Source organism: Melospiza melodia, chromosome 11 (assembly GCF_035770615.1).
Source record: "Melospiza melodia melodia isolate bMelMel2 chromosome 11, bMelMel2.pri, whole genome shotgun sequence".
Classification (NCBI taxonomy): Eukaryota; Metazoa; Chordata; class Aves; order Passeriformes; family Passerellidae; genus Melospiza; species Melospiza melodia.
Window position 1 is genome coordinate 20,470,011 of NC_086204.1, and position 21,939 is coordinate 20,491,949.

At 37.9% G+C, this 21,939-nt stretch overlaps 1 protein-coding gene across 1 annotated transcript in view; it reads right to left on the minus strand.

Moving 5' to 3' along the window:
• Positions 1-21,939, minus strand: part of ST6GALNAC3 (ST6 N-acetylgalactosaminide alpha-2,6-sialyltransferase 3) — a 214,270-nt gene that overhangs the window by 102,525 nt on the left and 89,806 nt on the right. The window contains exon 2 of the mRNA XM_063165886.1: positions 14,149-14,343. Coding sequence (XP_063021956.1) covers positions 14,149-14,343 — 195 coding nt within the window. The remainder of the gene's footprint in view (positions 1-14,148; positions 14,344-21,939) is intronic.

A 21,939-nucleotide genomic window follows, 5' to 3' on the forward strand; every position in this document is an offset into this window, starting at 1 on the left:
CCCACCCTGTGCCCCAGCTATGTGTGACTACAGGGACAGAATCTGATGAACACACATGGGTATTTCTTCATCTCTTACAGGATCAATCTATATTGTAAGATCAAGAGCAGAAAGAAAGAATGTGACAACTCCTGATGAATGCAAGGCTGCTGCTCTGAAAGCAGTGAGATATCTCATCTTTGAGTAAGAGCTAGAACAATACAGAGATAACCTAAGAGTGTCAAGGGAGCAGGGCTCTGTGCCTGGGAACCTGGGCAGTCCCTGAAATCTCCCTCTGTGATCAAGGGTTTCATCTACTGCTCATGGACTACAAACGAGAAGATTTCTCTTCTTTGTTTTGTTTTTAAATCGGACACTGTCTGAAACAAAGATGAGCCCAGAAAGCAAACTCTGGGTACAACAAGAGATTTGACTAAAAAAAAAAAAAAAAAAAAAAAGTAATCTGAATTGATTTGAAGGGATTTGAAGGCCAGAAATTATAAAATATGTTTTTCTTTCCAAGAAAGCCCTCATAAGGAAACTGAGAGGACTTGCATCATTTCAGGTATTAATAAAACAGAGCTCTTCATTGTCTTAACCTGAGAAATCCTAGGGAAGTCTCAAGAAAGGAAATATGTTGCTTTTTTCATTCATATGACAGGAGAAATAAAAATAAAAGAATATCAGATAAAAACCAAATTGGACTAAAGTTGTCTTTGACCACAACTGGAAATGAGAAAGAAAATGTAATATATACATAGTAGATAGTGGAATAAAATTAAGCACAAAAATAAAATTGCTGCTTCTGTAAAAATAAAAAATACACATATACTTAATATCCATCATGGGAAAAATTCCAGTGAAGTTACAATTAGATTTTGAGGGTAATTTCAGCAGCAACCTATTTCATTTCTATAACACTATAATGATTTCATCAGTAACAAATTCTCTAGGTAGTATCACACTGGAAAGTTTAAGGATGGCACCATTAAATAGCATCCATAATTGTTACAATCAACTACATATTACACAAAAGGGTGCATTTCCAGATGACTGTTAAATGTACCAATTTACCAGATTAGCATTTTGCTGAAAGAAACACTCAGAGCCTTCAAGAACCTATTACCTATGGACCAAAGCTCACGTCAAGTCCATTTTCTGCTGCAAAAATAAACTGGGCATCCTTTCACAATAAAACTTATAGTACAGATGAAAATATTACAGATTGCCATGTACTGTTCTGTTATGGAGGGGAAAACATGGGGCTTTAAATGCCTCTGAGCACAGAGGCAGGCTGATGTGCTGAATTTATGCAGAGGTTTCCTCACCTTGTTCAAGCTCCTTTGCTCTTACAGCCATTGCATGGAGCTGCGAGCTGTGCTTTGCAAAGGCTGACAGGGTTTGGGCTGTGAACCTGCCAAAACAGGCCCCTATTTAACAGGAAAGGAATCTTGCAGACACACACACAGGTTCCCCAAAGCATGAAAACCTGAGGTTTCACTTCAAGCGGTACTGGGAGGAAACCTAACCATGCAACCAAGAAACATCCTTCCTCTACCAAATCACCACAATCATTAAATAACAGACACTGCCTCTGTGCTGAGCACTTTTAAAAATGATGCTATTTCAAATACAAAACAGTAGAAAAACTCTTGGACATCCTTAGGTAGATAAATACTTCACTGCATCTAGAAATAACTAATGGTTGTATAGAGAGATAGATACTCATATTGGAAAGAAGCAAAAAAAAAAAAACCTACATTCATGAATCCTCTAGCAATTTAAAACTTCAAACAGATTTTAAGATGTATTATGCAATAATATCTACTCACACATCTAACACAGAAATGCCTCTTAGTGATATGTAGTTGCTAAAATTATATTTATGTTTATAAAGATCTTGCCAGACAAACTAGATTTTTCAAAGAAAAATTACATGCTTAGTGAGTGAAGGGAAATTACTAGAGGCATTCTTCCATTTACTAAAGACTGATAAAAAGACAGATTTTCAGGAATTCAGAATACAGCTTCCTAGATAATTGAACAATTAATCTGAATGTAAAAGAAATACAAATGTATATACAAATCAAGTGTTCTGAACATAAACTGAAACTCTAATTTCTTAACAGATCCATCCTGTTATTTCATTATGAAAACTGTTCCTCTAATGAAAAAGGGCATTTAAACTGCAAGAACACTACTGCAGACTGAATAGGAAAAATTATGGCAAAAAATCCCATTTTCAAGAATAACTTAAACCACTATAAGGTTTTTGATATAGACTGAAACAAACTAAGGAGAAAAAACCCAACAAACCACAAACCAACCAACCAACAAAAAAAATCACTTTGCCTTTTACTGCTATACCTTTTATAACTGGCCTCATACAACACCATATTTGTGATCTTTTCCTTCCTAAATCTCCCTTATTTTCACAAACAATCTTCAGGAGAAAATAAATTGTATTTGCAGAAAGAGTGCACAAGCATGAGGGAAGTCACATGGTGGGCATCACCTTGGAAAACAATGGAGATTTATCTCATGTAAAAAGATCCAAGACATGTTAGGAAAAATAAATCCAAGGTAATTTGATATCTAGAAACAGAGGGACCATGTTATGTCATCTCCTGTCTTCATTACAGCTCAATCCCATACTGAGTTTTAGGAAACTGAACACTGAGAAGTGAGTAAAAAATGGGCTTTTTCCATGGATGAGTTAGGAAAAATAAAGGAGCATTTCGCTTGATAACATGGTGATAAAAGTGAAACTGCAAGTGTCCATACACACTGGAAGAAAAAAGAGAATAAGAACTAGAAACATCTAAGATCTTTAAAGAAACAGGAATAAAGAGATACAGACAGCTGTAATACTTGCCCTATCTCAATCACAGAAAATACTCAAGTGGTACCACATGATCTTCCAAGGGATGTGGGTAAAAGCCCAAGAATTGCAATTATAGCAGCAGGCAGGTTAAAACTGAGATAACATGGAATGTGGGTCAGTCACGTACCAGCAGGATGATGAGTGGCCAACTGGCTTCTTTCAGCTCTAGATTTTATTTTTTGTATATGAAACTATTTAGCACACACTGAAACTAGCAGAAACTGTATGCATTATTCATGCTATTTGTGGCACCCAAGCATTGTAGTTTCAGTGAACAGGACTGGAAGTAATACCAGAGGAAATAGAGACCTTAGAGGAAGACACTAATCTCAGAAAACTCAGAGTGTCACTGTAATTTTTTTTAAGGGTTCTGTTATGGTAATAGTTATGTTTGCAGAAAATTATTTCTGCACTATTCAGATAAACAGCCTCACAGAGGGCCATTTCTTCCCCAGGAAATGAAGAGTGGATAACACTCACAGAAATGGGAGCAAGCCATTTAAGAGCAAGTGGAGGGAGCTGGTTCCTATGTTATTATCAACAGCCTATACATAACAAATGATCAAACGATTTAGATTTTACAGCAGAACTTACCTTGCACTGAAGCCAGCAGAGGTGGCAACTAATTTTAAACAGGAAACAATATCACCTCTATTGCCTGAAAATGACTTCTCATCTACAATTATCTGTCAGTTTTGCCTTCTCATTTTCAGCTATCACCAGCCCCCATACCTACAAAAGTCCTTTCTCCTTGATGCTTATGCTCAGCTCCAAAATAATTTATTAGGAGTAACACGTGCTTATCAAAGACAGACAGGATTCATGCAGAAATTAATGGCAGCCTATGGAGGTTGCTATATATCATTATATAATACATGCCAGCACTGCTGTCACAGTATGTGGCTTGCCTCATCCTTTGTCAATCAGAATGAAGCATTAGTGCAGTGCAAAGATTATTTTTGTTGTTGTTCTGACAATAAAGTTCTGACTGTAATACAATAGTAATAAGGGATAATAATCTCTCTGGGATAGTAGATTCACAATCATTTTATGACAGTCAATATGACTATAACATTTCAATTTTTGAACACTACCACAAGTAACTTGATCAAAAAATACTACTTGCTCTTCATAAACATTGATTCTTTACAAACATGATGATCCAGAAGCAGTCAAGAATACTGTGGACTACATCAGCAGCAGGACAGAAAATGAGGCAAGCTCATAAGAGTTCCAGGCTGTTCCTCTACCCACTCCTTTCTGAGTAAAAGATCAACACTAATCATTCTTATTTGCATTACAATAATGTCATCAGCTCCACCCCCTGTCACTGATATACTGATGGTGACAAGGCACATTCTGCACCAAGGGCCAGCTGGAGCAGAAATGAACAGGACAGCTCCAGAGCAACCCCACCAGCATGGAGGATCCCAAAGGATGATCCCACTACCTCCAAGGCACTCCTGTGGGACTTTGTGAAGGTCTGCCACAGAGACAATTAATGAAGAAGCACCATCTGCTATGTGTCTGAGAAAACTGCATTTTTCTGGCTTCTTACCGGAGAGCCGGTTCAGCCTTGGAAACACTAAAAGGGCTGCACTCAGCCTTTGGGAAACACTGATGTGGCTTCAAATAAACTCTTTTTGGGCTCACTCCATTTGAAAAAGAAGTCATTCTAGCAAGGACATCAGAAGGAAACTTAAAAATAACTCGGACTTGAGACACAACTTTGCCACAGGTCCTTCTGCTTTGAAACCTATTTCCAGATGCTCTTCCAAAGGCTGCTACCAGAAGACTGGATCTATATATTCATCATGAGGCCACATCTTGATTCCTACAAAAGTCCTACAAAAGGAATCAAACCTTGAGCAGAATGCAGCAGTAGGTGGCTTAAGAACAGCCTCTTATCTCCTAAATCTCCAATCTATGCCTTCAAAGCATAAATAGTAATATATTTTGGAGGAAGAGGAAATCTGATGATCTAGTGAAATAAATTCTTGGCAGTAAAGGGCAAGCCAAACTGGAGGGGAAGCTGAAGAAAAATCAGCAGTTTTGGACAACATGAACTGGCTCTAAAATGGAAGTGCTAATAGGAAATAGGATTGACATTACAAATCTTTTACATGTTAGGAATAAGATGACAAAAGAAACTGTATTGTAAGCTGGAAAATGTTGATAAATCAATAAAATTAATTACACACAAAACACCTGAGAACAAAACTGACATTCATTGATCAATTCCATAAGACACTGTATGTCATCAAATACAGGGTTATTGTTTTTACCTAAAGGCCAGACTTTATCCTTCACCTTGTTATTTAATTTCTGCTGTAGGATATTTGCCAGTGCTGATCTAAGCTTTCAGTGTACTGCCCTGGAACTACTCTGGAGTCAGTCCTGTGCACACAGTCAGCCATTTCATAGGAGTCTGAAGGCATCTCTGTAAAAGCTTAGAGATACACTTTTTCAACTTGAAGCACTCCAGAAATTATATTTTTCTCTTTACAAATGTGAATCCTAGGTACCAGCACTGAAAGAGGCAGAAAGGAGGGAGAGTGGTAGCATCACTGAACTAGAACCAGGGAAATCAACCCAAACCAACTTGCACTTTGGCTGGTGTAATACTAATGTGAGACCCTCAAGTGCTCTTTTCAGTCTCTAACTGAAACAAAGCAGGTTCCATCCCCTGGAGAAATACTGATCTAAGACTGGTAGCATTTACATCCATTTCAAATCCAAAACTCTGGGTCCTAACTACAAGAAACTGTTAAAGACAAATTCAAGAAGTGCTACTTCAAAAAAATGATGTTATTAGTTGCACAAAAGAGGACTTGCCTGGTATGAAAAGGTAAAGGCAGTAATATGCATCCCTGGGGCTAGGGATTAAAAAGGAGGATGAATTGTTGTTATTAAGAGGACAATCCCAAAATCACTCCAGTAATTTCTCTGCTCATTTGGGGATTTTCATTTAACATGGTATTTATTCATCTAATGGGCCAACTGCTTTTCTAACTGAGAGATTACTGAAATCTCTGACTAGCTCAATATAGAAAATATATCAATTAGAGAGAAAGAAAAATAAAGGTGGAAGAACGAAATATTGCAAGTAACAAAGAACTTCATTTTTCTCCCTCCCACCTCTCCCCAGATTAAATTGGTCTTCATTTTAGGGTGCAGCTGCAATGAACATCATTGCAATGAACTTTCCAGCATTGGTGGGAATACAATTTATTGGTTTGGAGGTAGTTACAAAATTATTTGTGATGGGTACACAAAATTTACAGCTAAACCCACAGAAAGCGTAGCTCCTTGTAACAGATACTGTAGGTCTATTAAGCAGAGCTCTAAGATGCACACATGGCCAGCATAGTAATGCCATTAATGGGCATGAGGTTTTTGATACAACATTAATACAGGTCTCTTACAGACCAAATAACACATATTTGGTAGTACAGACTAAGGTATTCAGCCAGACAAGAGCAACTAGCCCAAGAAAAGCAATTACTGCGGGTACAATTTGCATCCGCTCCAAGAGGGTCTCTGAGCTCATTTCTCTCTATGCAGCACTTACACCACTCCACCTGTTCCATCCTGGTTTGAGAGCAGACAGCACAGATTAACAGCTCATATATGCATTTAAGGTTCACATTTTAATCTAACAAAAAGCCTAAGAGAAAAGGCTCTTGTGAATGAAACTTTCCACCCACTCAGAGAGCAACACAAAAGACAGAACTCTGTGCTCAATCGCAGAGCCTCCCAGCAGAACCCGGAGCTGCCAAAGGCAGGCTGTGACAGATGGCCATGGGAGCAAACTTGGAAAGCACGGGCTTTCAAGGAAGATGGCTGTGGCTTTAAAGCTAACTAGCAGTTGGCATGGCTGTCAGTGCTTCGAGTGTGCCTCCTGAGCGTTCAGGCTGCTGTGTTTACATGTGCACCCACAGGCGTCCGCGCGCGGCTGGCACGCGGCTCCCGGCACCGAGGTATTAATAGCTCTGGGTCAGCCCTGCGCTGAGCATCTCTGCCAGAAGAGCTGTGCTGGGGAGGAGCTCAAAGAGCTGAACTCATCTGTGATTGCCACAGCCAGCAGGAAGCCCTTGTGTAAGAACGATTATAAGAGCAGAATTCCATTTTTAGTGGCTCTCTTTACTCTATGGTGTATTTTATACACCAGTACAAAGTGTACCTCAGCTGCCATCACCAAATCCAGAACTGTGACACTCTGCTGCAACAGACACCTTGAATCTCTGTGAGAAATGGACTCCAAGTATACACTCAGGAGGGTGACACTTGGCTTCTTTAGATGAAGGCATCCTCATTTTTAAACAGCAGTAGTGGGAGGATATTCAGGGGGAAATGAGAGGGCACTGCTCTCCCAGCTGATGAACTGGAACACCAAGGAGACACCTCACCTGCCACCAATGCAAAACAGCCCATCCTTCATTTGGCAACTATTACTGACAAAAAGCCAAAATCATGTCATGGCAACAGAAGTTCTCATGCAGAGTAAAATCAGTAAGTTCCTCCTTCATTCCTCATCTTTCCTATTTTCCCCAGAGGTTTGGTCTCACTCAAGAATACATTACACCAAACCTCTCTGCTCTTTTCTTTACCAGTCCAAAGAATACTCCATTCACTTTTCTGGTCCACCTAACATTCAAACTAAAACAGAACATTGCTGACAGAAATTTGCCTATCAAACTAGCTAACTGCAAAAGTCAGCTTTTCTTCTAAAAAGATTTTTCAGAATTTTTGCCAGATCCCAAATCAATTTTCTAGGTGTCGTGTCTCTCTTTTGGGGAGACATTGATCTCACACTTTCCACATGGAGAACACAACTGGCATCTTCTCAACAGGCAGACTAACATTAGCTACCCTTCAGCAGCAGTAGAAAAAAATCCTCAAGAAGGTGGAAGAAATCTCTGAAAATAACACATAAACAAGGTGGATGGAAAATCTTTGGTACCAGTGACCTTCTGCAATATAACCTATAAGCTCCATTCAGCAGATCAGCCCAGCCACGACTGCATCGTAGACATTTATTTCTACCAGCCCAGGTTCTTTAGGGATTGACTTTTGAAGGCACAGCTCACTGGCTGATAGTAATCTCTTCTCAAGTCCCTTAGCTGTTTTTTTTTAAAGCAGAGCTGCCACACAGGCAGCTCTGCTTGACTCATCACACTGAGGCTCTGTGTGGAGCAGATTTAATTCCTCTATATAGAATACTTGATATATTTATCCTGGCACTTGACTTTTTCCTCATGAGACACCATCAGAGTCGTGGCAGCCTTAAAAACCTAAGCTTATTCCATATATACAGAAGGAGAATGGCTGAGCTGGCAGGATTTGCTCCACTGAGGACACACATTATCTGTGCTCCCTTCTCTCCTGTAGGTTCCTAACAGCCTGAGTGGTTTCAAGTGGACCTTGCAGCTTATTTGGATCATTCTCTTCTCTTCCAGGCCAAAAGAGGGTTGGAAAGAGGAAGAGGGCAGTGAGGATTCTGGTGAGGTCTATTTGTTTAGTGAGATCTATTTCTATAACAGATGTGGTCCTGGAGTTGCTCATTTGGTGGTTAAAGTCCTTGGCAGGAATTTTATTTCTGAGTGTGTGCCTGTGGCTCCCAGAGCCAGGAATGGGAGCTCTGGTACAGCTGGGAAGCACGACAGGGGTGGGGGATCAGGAACCACCAAACCTCCATATGAACGTCTCTCAGTTTAACAGGTAGATTTGAAATACAAATATAAGTGAAGTGTTACATCACTTTACACGTGATTGTCATGTAATCCTTCTAATACTAATCCTGATGCAATACTTCCAAAGAAAATTGCTCCAGAAAATTTATAAAATGGAAGCAGAAATATTTTCAGATGATACGGCATGTTTAGTTGTACTTTCATTACTGTTATTATTATTATATTATTTCTGAGGCTGAAATAATGAGTAACTGTGCAACTGTGATAAAAGAACGTGTCTTAGAAGGGATATAAATGATAAATTACTATGAAACAAATGACCTTTTACTACCAAAATATCCTGTGAATTCTTAAGTTGTAACATAGAACAAGATCCCAAAGGAAAAGACAGGATAGAAGTCATCCATGTGTCAGAAATTAAACACTAAAGTAATTTTCTGGCACAAGGAGTTTTGGCTGATGCAGCTTTTTAGCCTCTCTAGGACACAGTTTTTCCAAGAAAAGTATGAAACAAGCATCTTTGGAGTCAGCTGAACACACCATTCAAGTTCAGAGTCTGGTACCTTCTCTTCTGAGATGAAACCCAAAGCTGTTCTCCAACAGCACTCCAATATTCTCCACTGACATTTCATAGTATCATTTTCCTCCATTACTAACAGAGGCAAAACAAACCTTCCCAGGCTGGTTGCTAGCTTTACATTTTTATATTATTTCTTACAAAATTTCAGTCTTTTTGAAAAATGTTTCTTACTTCCCATATCAGGAGAGGAACTAATATTAAAACATCACTCCCATTCTTTGCTTTCCTTACGACTTTTTAGTTTTTCAAGTTTTGTAAGAAAGGTGGTGTCTCATGGTTGGTGTGGGTCCATCTAATGATTACTTATAACATGTTGACAACTATGGTTTTGCTATTGTTGAAATTGTATGTGCCTTATCTTACAGCCAGAGACCACATCACAGCCCGTATTTCTGCAGGTTATGTTAATTTTTCTCTACATTTCAGGTAATTTTTAAGAGGACTTAATTTATTGGGTTTTGAAAAGAATAATAAAAAGGACAACACAAAGGTCTGTAGGCTCCTGCTAATATTCATAACTGGGGTATTTCATTTGTGGAAACCTGCATTCATTTAAGCCAAGTTCTACTACAGAACTTCTGGCAAAAAGGGGGAGGGGGAAAGGAAGCAGATTTAGGCAATCCAGTCCCACATGTTCATAGCTGTGTGTGCCACAAGTGGTGAGCAATTAATGCTTGTGCCCAGGTCTGTCCAGGTTAGGGACAAAATGGGATGGGATAATATGATCCAAATGTGTTTCTTCAATATCAATACAGTACTGATGAGTTTTGCAGTTATGACAGGATTTTTAAGAAGTCCTAAGTGCTGCAATGCACATTCCTTCTATCTGGTGCTCATCACTGTAATGCAGGATCCTTCAGTGCTCACGACACAAAGGCTCTTTGCTCCCTCAGAACTCATTTCAGAGGAAGCCATTAGATCTCACAGTTGCAGTTTAATGTAGGGATTTTAGGTCATCTCAGAACTTACCCTTTTCCAAGAACAGTTTTAATCATTGTTCAGTACCTGAATATACTTTTATAATTATGCTTCAAGTGTTATTGCAGCTATATTTCAGGTTTTACGTACGTAGGAAAATGCTATATTATTTTAATACTGACGGTAGAGTAAAAACCTATTCAATATTCACCTTTCAGGAAGCACAATCAAATATCCAAGAACACTATTAGACTTGCCTAGCATAAAGTTTCAAACTGCTAATGGATTTTAAATTGATGTCATAATGCTGCAATTTAAATACATGATGTTCATTAATTTTGCCAGAACTCTTTGTAGAGTAGGAGTGGTATGAAAGAAGGAGGAAGGTTATATTTTCTCTACCTGCTTCTTTTTATCTGCTTCCCCATTTTTGACATACAAAAAGAGTCATTACATCAGCTTGATGTGGGTGGGGGGAAGTTTATTCCAGTAGGTTTCAATTGGGTAACCACCGTGGAGTTGAATCAAATTAATATTTTCTATGAAAAAAAAAATCACCAGGAATAGGATAAAAATAACTAACACATGATAGGCATGACATTTCCTAAAGACAGATTTCATGTGACCCCTCACCAAAAATCCATAGGCACAAAGTGGAGGAAATAAGGGAAAGAAAGGTCATCTTGTTCATATACCTCCTTCTCACTGAAAGGTCAAAATTCATGTATTGAGTGAGACAGCAATATTGCAAAACAGCAGCAGAGCTTCCCACAAATCTCAAGGAGTCACCTCGGATGTGGATATTGAAAAGGGAAGAGAGATCTCATCATGGAAGGCTACTACAAGATCTTCTCCTACTGAGGGGAGTGAGGGTGGGCTCTGGATGCAAATTTTCTAGGTGAAGAATCCCCAATTTCAGGAATATCTCCGAAGTGAAACTAAAATGTGTCTAGACATAGTGGCCCAGGATATACAACACTTCACATCTATTTGTATTTCAAATCTAATATATTTACTGTACATAAAGACAGTTTTCCCAAAGCTGTTGCTATGGCTACAAATCAAGGAAACCATAGCAACAACCCTGTATTATGTACAGCCTTAATTGTGGATGTCTCTCTTTGCATTTTATGTTAAATACTCCAATACATCTAGTTTTAATCTTTTTTTCACACTTTTTAATAATAAAAATCCCACAATTCTACAGTGTAAAGTCAAATACACAGCACCCTTGAAAAATTATTTACAGCATTATTCTGATCATACCTAATAACAGCCACATCATTGTTTTTTACTTGAGATAAACACTAATATTCACATCATCATATTTCCTGATCTTTTTTAATACAAATTATTAAACCCCACCATTTTAACCAAGTAATTGCTTTTCCATCATCTCATAAGATTTTTCAATCTTATCTCACTCAGTCCTACCCCCCAAAAAAAACAAGCTCCTCCTAACTTAAACTTTTATTGCTATGGAAAAGATTGGGGGGTGGGCCTTTTTTAGTTTGGTTTGATTTTCCTTTTTCTTCAGAAGAGAAGAGAGACAGGAAAGGCAGAGAGGTAGCTCATTCTAGATTTTCTAGCTTCCTGTCACTTCAGTTGACTGATTGGGTTGGTGGCAAATTATCCTAATTCCTCTGGTTTGTTGACCTTGCACTTTTAAGTACACTAAGGAGTTGGCATGCAGCCAGACCCTGGAGTGCAGCCTGAGAGGAACAGGTAAAGGAGAACAGAGAACAAATGTGAAGAAAAGAAGGATGTTACAAGTGGCTGAGGAACAGGAGGGAGTGCTATCAGACAGCAGGAGACAACAGTGGGTGACAGAATTCAAAGGACTCTCTAGGAGTATATGAGCACATTCAACAAAGAATTCATTCAAAGAATTCTGCAAAAATATTCCCTCAATAGAAGAGAAGAAGCCAAAATCCACATCTCTGAAAGCCTTCCCTCCTATCTTCCCTTCCATTACTTTACTTTCTGATAATTCATTGTGGTGCTGTTTCCTCACATCCCTTGGTCCTTGACGAGACACCATGTGTCCCATTTTGCAAAAAAAACTGGCCACATCTGTTTGGGGCATTAGTCTGTCTCATAGAGTAAACTTTTCTGCTTATTTTACATACCACAGGAGCACAAAAAAAAATAGAAAATATCTAAATTTTATGAAATTAGCAGAAATTCAATGTATTTGACACATAAAGAAACTAATAATTGAGATTTTTCTGGCTATATTAATAGTATAATAGTATACAAATGCTTATTTGACAAAATATGTATTCTAAAAATCATAGTCTGAGAAAGCTGTGAGTGTAAGTTAGGAACATGAGCTATGTGAAAGTTTTTCAAAAATTCCCTTGCACAGGGAATAATTAAGTCAAGAGTGCATTTACAATAAGCAAACCATGTTCAGGTTCTTCGTTATCTTTTTAATTAGCAAATATTAATGCAATCTGCAAATACAACAGGGAAAACAACTAAAACTACTAAGTTTAAGGAGTCCTTCATGACCCAAGCCAAATTGAGACAAATGTGTTACAAATTGATACCGGTCACCAGCTTTCAGGACATTCATTTCCATTTACTGTTAGAACTTCCAAGTGTGTTATCAAATTTAAGAATGAATTAAGGTCCCCACAAACTACTTCTAACCTCTGATGAAGTCAATGGTGAATAAAAATGGATTAACATGCTCCTCTCCTCCCCAGTTATCAGTTCAGCCTGATAGTGATCCAGTGACCATGGCAGCTCTGCCTCATTCAGATTCCAGGCCTGCCACTTTGGCAGCAACCCAGGGACAAGGAGAACAGGCTGCCCTCCCATTCCTGAGGGATGAAGATGCTGGGTGAAGCCTTAACCCCTCTGAGTTCAACAGCACCTCCCATTCCTTTCACTGGGATCCCATTCACATCTGAACAGTTCTCCTTTCAGGTGCTTGTCCTTTTCCTGCTTTATAGACAATGTACTTTGGCCTCCAAAATAGTGTTGCATCTTACAGGAGCAATGATTAAAAGCTACATATATTTAAAAGGAGCTTCCCCCTAAAAACTGCCTCTCTCTCATTCTGAGTTCCACATTTAACCCACTAAAGGTAGGATAATAACTAACTAGTCCAATACACTTACAGGACTAAATATAATGAAGTGGTGAAGTATTTTCATTCTCTATAAAGCTGTTACGTGAATGAATTTCACTCATTAATGACTGTAATTTTATAGGAAAAAAAACCCTAGCAGTTAATGGAAGTCTGATAGCACTTCTCATGACTGACAGTACCAGAACTGATCACAAATTATAGAAAGAGCTCAATTTTTATGTTGCCTTATTTTGAAAGATTCCATTTTACAAATATTGCAAGGAGAGAGGAAAAGTCTGAAGAAAATGCACCACCACCATCAAAACCCAACAGTGGCACTAGAAATTTTGACAACTAAGACACTTTAAAGCACGAATCCCTGTAAAACCTAATTTCATCAGACAAGTGTTTTTATCACACCGCAAGTATTTTGCAAAGCAGATACACATCAGTGAGTTTTAAAGTACAGAATGCAAATACATACCTAGTTTTGAAATAGCTATCAAGTATTAATGCAATACTTCCAGAAAAATCCATCTAACCTCTACCTTATACATTCACTAGACTCACATATTCTCATTTCACATATCACTCCCTTTTCCTCTTTCATGCCCATACAAACAAAAATGAGCTATTTCTTCTTTGGGAAGCCCAGGCAAAATGAAACATTTTTAGGACCTTATTACAACAAACAAAAGAAAATTCCCTTTTGCATTAGAGGGATTGAAGAATTGAAATTAATCTGAAAGATTTTCTTGTTTGTATAAACAAGGTTTCACTCAATAAAGGGTGATATTGAGGTCAGTTCACTGCTCTCTACACTGCAGACATGACAGAAATTTTAAAAATTTCAAAGGTCATTTAAAGTGGTAGGAGACTTGTAAAATAGCCACTTAGTTCAGAAACACCCTTCTTCAGTTTTTACACTGGGCAGATTGTAAAAAAGCATTGGATGGGATCAGAGAAAAAGAAATCTACTGGACCATTTGGCCAGGCTGTTAGAACCAGGTCTTACCTCTTGTGTTTTTACATTTATATATCCATAATGAGTTTTCAGAGGCTGCCTTTGGCCATTAGAAAATGGGATCCACTTGACTCTGGTTTGTCCAAAGCAGTTTAGGATCAAAGGGAAAGTTACTTCATTTGTGAGACGAACGATGATCAGACAGAGGAATGCTGCAATGAAACTCACGGCAACAATGGACTTTCTCTGTAATGAAAAGAAGAAAGGAAATAAATTATTAAAATTGAGAGTCAGTTTTAATAAAAAAATACATATCTTCAATTGGAGGATGAAGGAAAAACACTTGAGAAAGCTTTACGTGAAATTATTCCTCTGGTAGTCACCTTGCTGCAGGAGCACAAGGAGACAGGTGACTGGATTGTTTTACTTCAATAAATTTGCATTTCAGAGGTTTGCAGAGTTTCTTTTAGAACTGGTTGCAAATTAGTCAGTTTTGCTCAGAGAAAAAAAAAAGCCTTTTTTTAAGGTTCAAAAAACATCTATCAACTTTAAATTTTATTCGCATTTGGAATAAAGATTTTATGTAAACATCCACACCAAAGTCTTCACTCAAAATCATCCATCTTCCAGGGATGACAACACACAAAAGGAAAATGCCATCTGCAGTGACACCACACAAAGTTTAATGGAAAGATTACCATCCCTACAGATCATTCCATACAACAGAATTCACACTATAACTTTAAATACTTTAGAATAAATTGTTGGTGAAGTTAGCACCACATTCTGCATTATTCCAGGTTCATGAATTTACCAAGTAAGGTTATTGTTTCGGACAAGACGATCTCCATTGCTAATAATTCAACCAATCTGAAGCCTGTAATTAGTCCTCCCCTTTCACCTCTAGCCCATGCAGTCAGCTGGACTGGAGAATGTAATCCCAGAAAGAAAACACCTTTTCCCCTGGGTAACTCCCCAGTCTGCAGGTGAAACACTGCAGAAAGTAGGATGCTCTCCTTAATTTTAGCTATTTTTTTAATACTGCAGTCAATTACTTCTAGACAAATTACTTAAGGACAATCATGTCAGTTGGCATATGTAAAGATTCTAGATATGATACTCTATTGAAAAGACTATTTTCACATTTCCCCTGTGGGAATGAAACAATTATCATTTACACGTGTTTTTACTGTACTTTAATTGCATTCTAGGTTTACCTAATTTGCCACAGTTTAATTACTCTACTGAAGGTAACTCTATCATTGTAAACAGTAACATTTGCAGAAAATACAGGGGGGAAAAAAACCATTTGCCTAAGGGCCTATGCATAAGTGTATAATAACTCTTAATGCTGGATGACAGAATCTGATCACCCCAATTCCCATCTACCAGCTAATCCCAACTAACCAGCACAGAACACATTTAACATCACTTATTTTACATGATGGCAATAAGATCACACGTGATGCCCTGGTAAAGGCAAGCTCTCCTTGCAACCAGATAACATTAATCTGTCCTTGCACAACAGTGAGAATCACAATGAGCCCACAGCAAATGCGAAGGCTTGTTATGATATTCCCACAAAAGGAGTTAACAAAATAATCCATTGCAGGGGTCAATTGCCTGGCTCTGTGTTCTGATGTACTGGGAGGTTACAATTTATAAGATAAAAGCAATGAGAGACTGGGCTGGAAAACTTGGGTGCAGGAGGTCACTGTGAGGAGAAAGGAAGAGGAGGATGAAGAAGTATTGTGGCAGTGTGATTCAGTGAGGAACCTCAGCCAGCTAATGGCTGTGCAATGTAAAATTAAACCCAGCAAATCTTCAGAGGGCAGCGCAGCAGCCACAACCCAATCGCAGCTCTCAGAATTCATGGAAGCCACTGCACTTTTCATCATCTGCATTATAACAGATTTACATTAAATTGCAATAAAATGGCTGGGGAGCACTTCTGTGTCACTTCTCTTTGTAGCAGATGGAGTCAGAAACATTTAGCTATATATCAGAGCCTTGTAAGTGCTAAAAGCAGTCAAGATGTGCAGTGCAAGTGATAATCATAAAGCAATGAGAGGGAGCATGGATTAGTCATATTATTTATTGCAAATCAGAATTAAAATATTGCAAATATTTAAAGGGGAATCTAGAGTCTCATTCCACTACATGAGCATGTTTCAATCAAAACATCCACAGCAGGAAGCAAGATTGCTTGTATGATGCTACTACCCCATTTCCACATACCCTATCTTCCTGGTTTATTGAATATCACTTTTTACTTCCTTTATTTTGTGCAAATCTGTTCTGAACTTGAAAATAGCGCAATCAGCTTTATGTGCTTCTCACGGAGAGTTGTTCTAAACAGTCCTTTTCCTGAGAAACATTCAATTGTGTAGCTAAATTTCTTGGCCTTCACTACAAACCCACCTGATTCTTATATTTCTTTTCTTTAAATGCACTGTACTACCAGATGAAAGAAAAAATATGGCCTTTTGTTTTTTTATGTAAGAAAATATTGTTTGAAAATGAAAACAGCAAAGATTTTTCTCTGTGTGTTGCTTAGCCAGAAAGAATTTGCACTAACAGGAACACTCAAATGAGAGAAATGAATTTTTACAACAGAACGGAATTAAGGCATCTGTTGAAATTGTTTTTGAAAAAAAAAAAAATCTAGCCATATGCAAACCCAATGTTTACTTATCAACTTGTACAAAGGACGTTGGTATTAAGTATTCAGTTCCCCTGCAATTTTTGTTGAAGGCACGAGATCCAATAAAAGCCATTCTCTGTGGGAAAGACTACTGCAAACTGGTATTTCAGTGGCTCCATAAATTTCACTGTAAAAATACTGAAAAACACCAAAGCACATACTTTTTATCGTTTAAGCCTTCTTAAAGCACCAAGTAAAGAAGTCTGATCAGTGGTCACAAGTATTCTACAGGGCACTTCTAAAAGTAATTTGATTCCCTTAAGTTCCTATGTTCCTTACCTGCCCATTAAAAGAAACCCAGGTGCTATTTGTCATTAACTGCTTCTTGTAAAATCTCCTTTCCTGCAAAATCTCCTTTCCTGCAGACAAATGGATTTTCTTACTGGTCCTCTGATAAAATTTAGCATTTGAGAATCCAAAAATTCTACACGTCATTGGGATATGACAGAGAAGTCTGAAGCTACATACAGGGATGAATACCAAATTGTAATTTGTCTCAAAATTTGTCTGCCATCAACATTTTAAATACTCACATATCCTACCATTTGGGAGAGCTTAACCAACACTAATTAGTAAGTCAGCAGAGAAACAAATCTTATTCCATCTCAATTTTCAGTTCTCATGAATGCAAATTGTCTCTTAACAAAAGAAATGTTTCTCTAACATGGACATATCCTGTGCATAAATCTCAATCAATCCTTTTTTTTTTAAAGCTAATCTAATGTAGACATTGTGATACTGACAACATTTACATAAGAAATGTATATTTAGTTATAAACATCTTTTAAATGTTTCCCATTTTTTCAGATACTCAGTGAGGGGTACACAGTAAGACATATGTTAAAGAGTTTCTTACCTGGATGACCTGCATGGTATATTAGCTATTGTTACATTTTATTTCAGTCTCTATAGTACCTGACTAGCCTAGATGGCAGTGGCAAGAGTAAAATTACCTTTCTCATGAATACAGGATCCTCTAGCAGAAGAGGGAAGGAGTTTACCTTTAGTTAATGAGACTAAGTCTACCTACAGGCTCATTCCCAGTTTAAAAAGAAAATAAAGAAAAGTGGTAGAAGAGGAAAAAGTTGAGATCAGAGTACCTGAACTGCAACACCTGAGACCCCACTGGGCCAAAAGCTCTCACTAGGACTAAACAGTGTCTTCTAATTCTTTTTATTCAATCCCCACCACAGCACCATCCCACTTTTGGTGTCAGTTATTTCTCAGGCACCAAGCTCATTCTGTCTAGCATGTATATCAAAATCAATAACTAGCAGGCATGAATCACATTCAATTTATATCTAGGTTGTTAAAGTAAGAACTGATATAAAACCAGGGGTGTCATACTACTCTGCTGGATAGAATTTAATTAAAAACTTCATGGGAATAAAACAGTAACTACTTTCAGGGGTATAAATATTTGGCAACATAGTCCCTAGCACTATTTATACGCTTCATATCATCGAGTTTTGGCTAATTACCAGTGCCAGGGTGATTCATTAGTTTCAGTTTGGCAGGAACTTGACAGCCTGAACAAGTTTTAGTCATTTTTCTTTCATAATCTGTTAAGAAGTGAGATGACAAGAATAATTTTTTTATAGTTCAATAACACCTGACAGAATACTAAGACATAAACATTTTTTGTGTTGTATTCAGTTGTCTGGGAGGGAGGGAGGAAGGAAATATTTTCAGCATAAGAAGATAATTTCTTAAGTTGTAAATTTTGCTGAGATCTGTACTAAGTATCTTTATTCTGCTTTCCAGCCAGAGCACAGCACCCTGCCACCTGGCATGTATTATATGGCAGAGACTATCAAACCCCTTCACAAGCAGGAATAAATCCCCATCCTAGTGAGTTTCACAGTAAAAACCCATTTCACAGGTGCATAAACTGAAGTTGAAATCAACTTCCCTAGGATCACAAAGAACTCAACAGAAAATTTTTACTCAACTCCTAATCTTTCATTCTAGAACTATTTTGTTTTTCAGGCTTACTGCTTCTATCACAAGTAACTCCCTGAATTTGTTAAAAGACAAAGTTGAACATGATATTATGGAAGATTCCAGTAAAGAACCTTGGGAGCCATGCCCCAAACAGTAATTGCAAATAAGCCTTTTTTCATAAATTGATTTTCTTCAGTACTCATTCTTTCTTTTATTTTTTAGATACATGGCAGCACTGAGCTTGGAAGGACAAATGAAAGGTAAAGACTTATGTGAGGGCTTTGGGTCCCTTGGATGACACAATATGCAGTAATATTGTATTATTTCCACAATTCCTGTCTTTACAGGCACAGTGAGTAACTCAATCACTTTTTAATATCTCTGCACATCATACCATTTTCATTATAGGACTGATGCAGGGTTTCAGTTTTTACTCAAGTATAATACCAAATGAAAACAATAATGGCTACACTTACTGAATTTGTTTCAATTTGTAGACCACTATATGTAAAAAATAGTTTTATTTAATTTTCTCTTTTATAGTCTTGAGCATCCCATTTAAAAGCTACTTTCTATTACAACAGAGCATTAAATGAAATTCTTTCAGCACTCTGGTTCAGTGTACCTTACTGATTTCACAAGTATTGGAAAAAAACATGCCTTCCAGCTACTTCTTTTGTCCTGAAACTCCCTCTAACAGGGCTGCTGAAGAGACAGTCAAGCAGGGGTCCTAGAAGTCTTCAAAGAGAGTAAGATATAAAGCAAAGATCCTTCTAGAAACAGTCATGTGTCAAACATCGTTTGCATAAAATCAGTAGCTGAAGATTTGCTGTCTTCCCTTCCAGAAGTGAAAGTTAACCTGGATATGTTCAAAGACTCCACAGGAGACTGCTCTCAGTGTTTCTCCCTCAGGAGGAGAGAAGAACAAAGCTGGTAGGGTTTATATCACCAGTAATATCTCATTTGGGTTAAAAACCAGTAAAATTAGGATTAAAGCAATTTTTTTTTAAGGACATTTTTGCTAAACTGGAATGTAAGCAGCCAGGAAGCTGAGAAATAAAAGCAAAAATGAAGTTCAGTGATGAAGAAGTAATGCAAGAAATACGGTGCAACTAAAAATAGGTAGTTACAATGAAAGAAACATGTGAGCTTTATCCTGAATGTGTTTCTTATAAGAAGGTACCCTGAATCGGGACTGTATTTGGGGACTATGGTGTTTAAGCAGGTATGAGTAGAAGACATAACTTCTTGCACACCTTCTCTGCAGGAGCTCTGGCCTTTTCTATGGCTAAGGCAGCTCAAGGGCTCTCAAAACACAGCTCATTGTACCTCTTGTGTCGTTGTCATTTGTTAAAACTTTGTTATTTAATTCAGTCTTCACCATGATTCACAATTCACAGGTGGTGTGTCTGGGTTCATAGCAGCTCAACATATTCAACCACATCTTTCATTAAAGCCAAAACTGTGCAGAGTGGGTTCAGGTTTACTGGGGTAAGACCTGAATGAACAAATAGTAATCAGCACAGTCCAAATAATTGATGTACCAGCAGCAGTCTGTATTAAAAACCTTATATAAGAGATAATCCTCCTATATGTAATCTCCTTTTATTAGTCTCAGGTAATTGCACAAGTTTCTTACACACAGCATTTTCATCAAAGAGACACTTATTATTTACTTACTTACTTATTTAGGTAATAATATGAAATTATGTAAGGTGAAGAACTTCCAAGTTTCAAGGAGTAATTGTTGATGGATTTTGAAGGCCTTCCATATGCTATCATGCATAAGAAGATACAATATTTGAAAAGCCCCAGTGATTCTGAGCCGCTCAAATTGCAAAGCATTGCCAGATTTCAGGAATTACTTTGTGTCACTATTCCCTCTTGATAAGGAGGAGTATTTATTTGTCTGGAGATATTCTTACCCCTTCAGCCTTTCCAGACTTTGAGCTCCCCACATCCTACAGTTGCTGCTCTTGGCTTCACCCTTACGCCAAGCTGAACCTGTATTTCCTTCAGCAGTCTGCTCCTGGCCCAGGGTTCCCTATGCCAACAGCCCCGCTCCAGCTGGAGCAAACCCATCATTAGCACAGCCCCAGCTCACACACCACAAGGTCACACCACCACCAAAGCAACCTGAACTTCTGAGCAAGGCATGCCTTTGGCTAGCCTGCTACTCGATTTATACTGCAGCTGAAAGCTGTCCAGTAATTTAAAATATCTATCCCCCATAAAATCCCCATGGCAGCAAAGCACACTTTAAATAAGGTTGTTGATTTTTCATTCTATAAGATCTGTTAAGAATATTTAATCTCAAACTCCAGTTACTGAGTCACTGATGTCCTTCACAACTAGGGTGAACTCCATCAGCAGCTGTGGATGCATATTATATAAACACTAATGTAGTCTCTGCATGCTAAAGTGGTATTAAAAAGGAGAAAAAAAAGAAAAGCCCTGCAGTACAGATCTCAAATGGTGATTTTTTTTTTCTGGCGCTGGATTATTGCCCAGCTCTTCTTATCAATACCTTGGCAAGCTTTCTGACACACACAGGCTGACACACGCTTCCCTAGAATAGAACTGCTGGTACAAGAATTTGTGATCTTTCAACCTGGCAGTTGGTTGTTACTACTTACTGAAGTAGTACCTGATTGTAGCTATTTTTCACCTGCTGAGGAAAGTTCAAAGAAAAAAAACATCCATATGTGAGTATTAACTCTTATCCTGCCAGATACACCTCACTCAGATGACCTCTCTTTCTCCTCTATAGAAACATACAAAGATTCATGATCAGCAACATCTTAAGACTGAATCTGTAACTGAGGGACTTTGACAAACATTCTGAAAAGCACTCTATAGGTGACAACATTTTCATGAAAATCTTCTTCAAAAAGTTCTTGCAACCAGAGATAGACTAAAAAATGCACAAACCAGTTGAAAAACAACAGCAAAAAGCCCCACAAATACATCAGGAGAAATTCTCAGAAGACAATAAAATACCAGCAGACTTCTGGTCAGCAGATCTTTATATCTGAAAAAAGATGTAGATATTAAAAGTCTTTTGTATTTCTCTGCTGTTCTACTGGAAATACCAGAAATACTAAATTTCTTGTTTCAGAACTCACAGGAAAGGTAATTTGATGGCTTCTAAAGTGAAAGTGAGAAAAATTCAATTTTTGCTTGCAGCAGTAAAA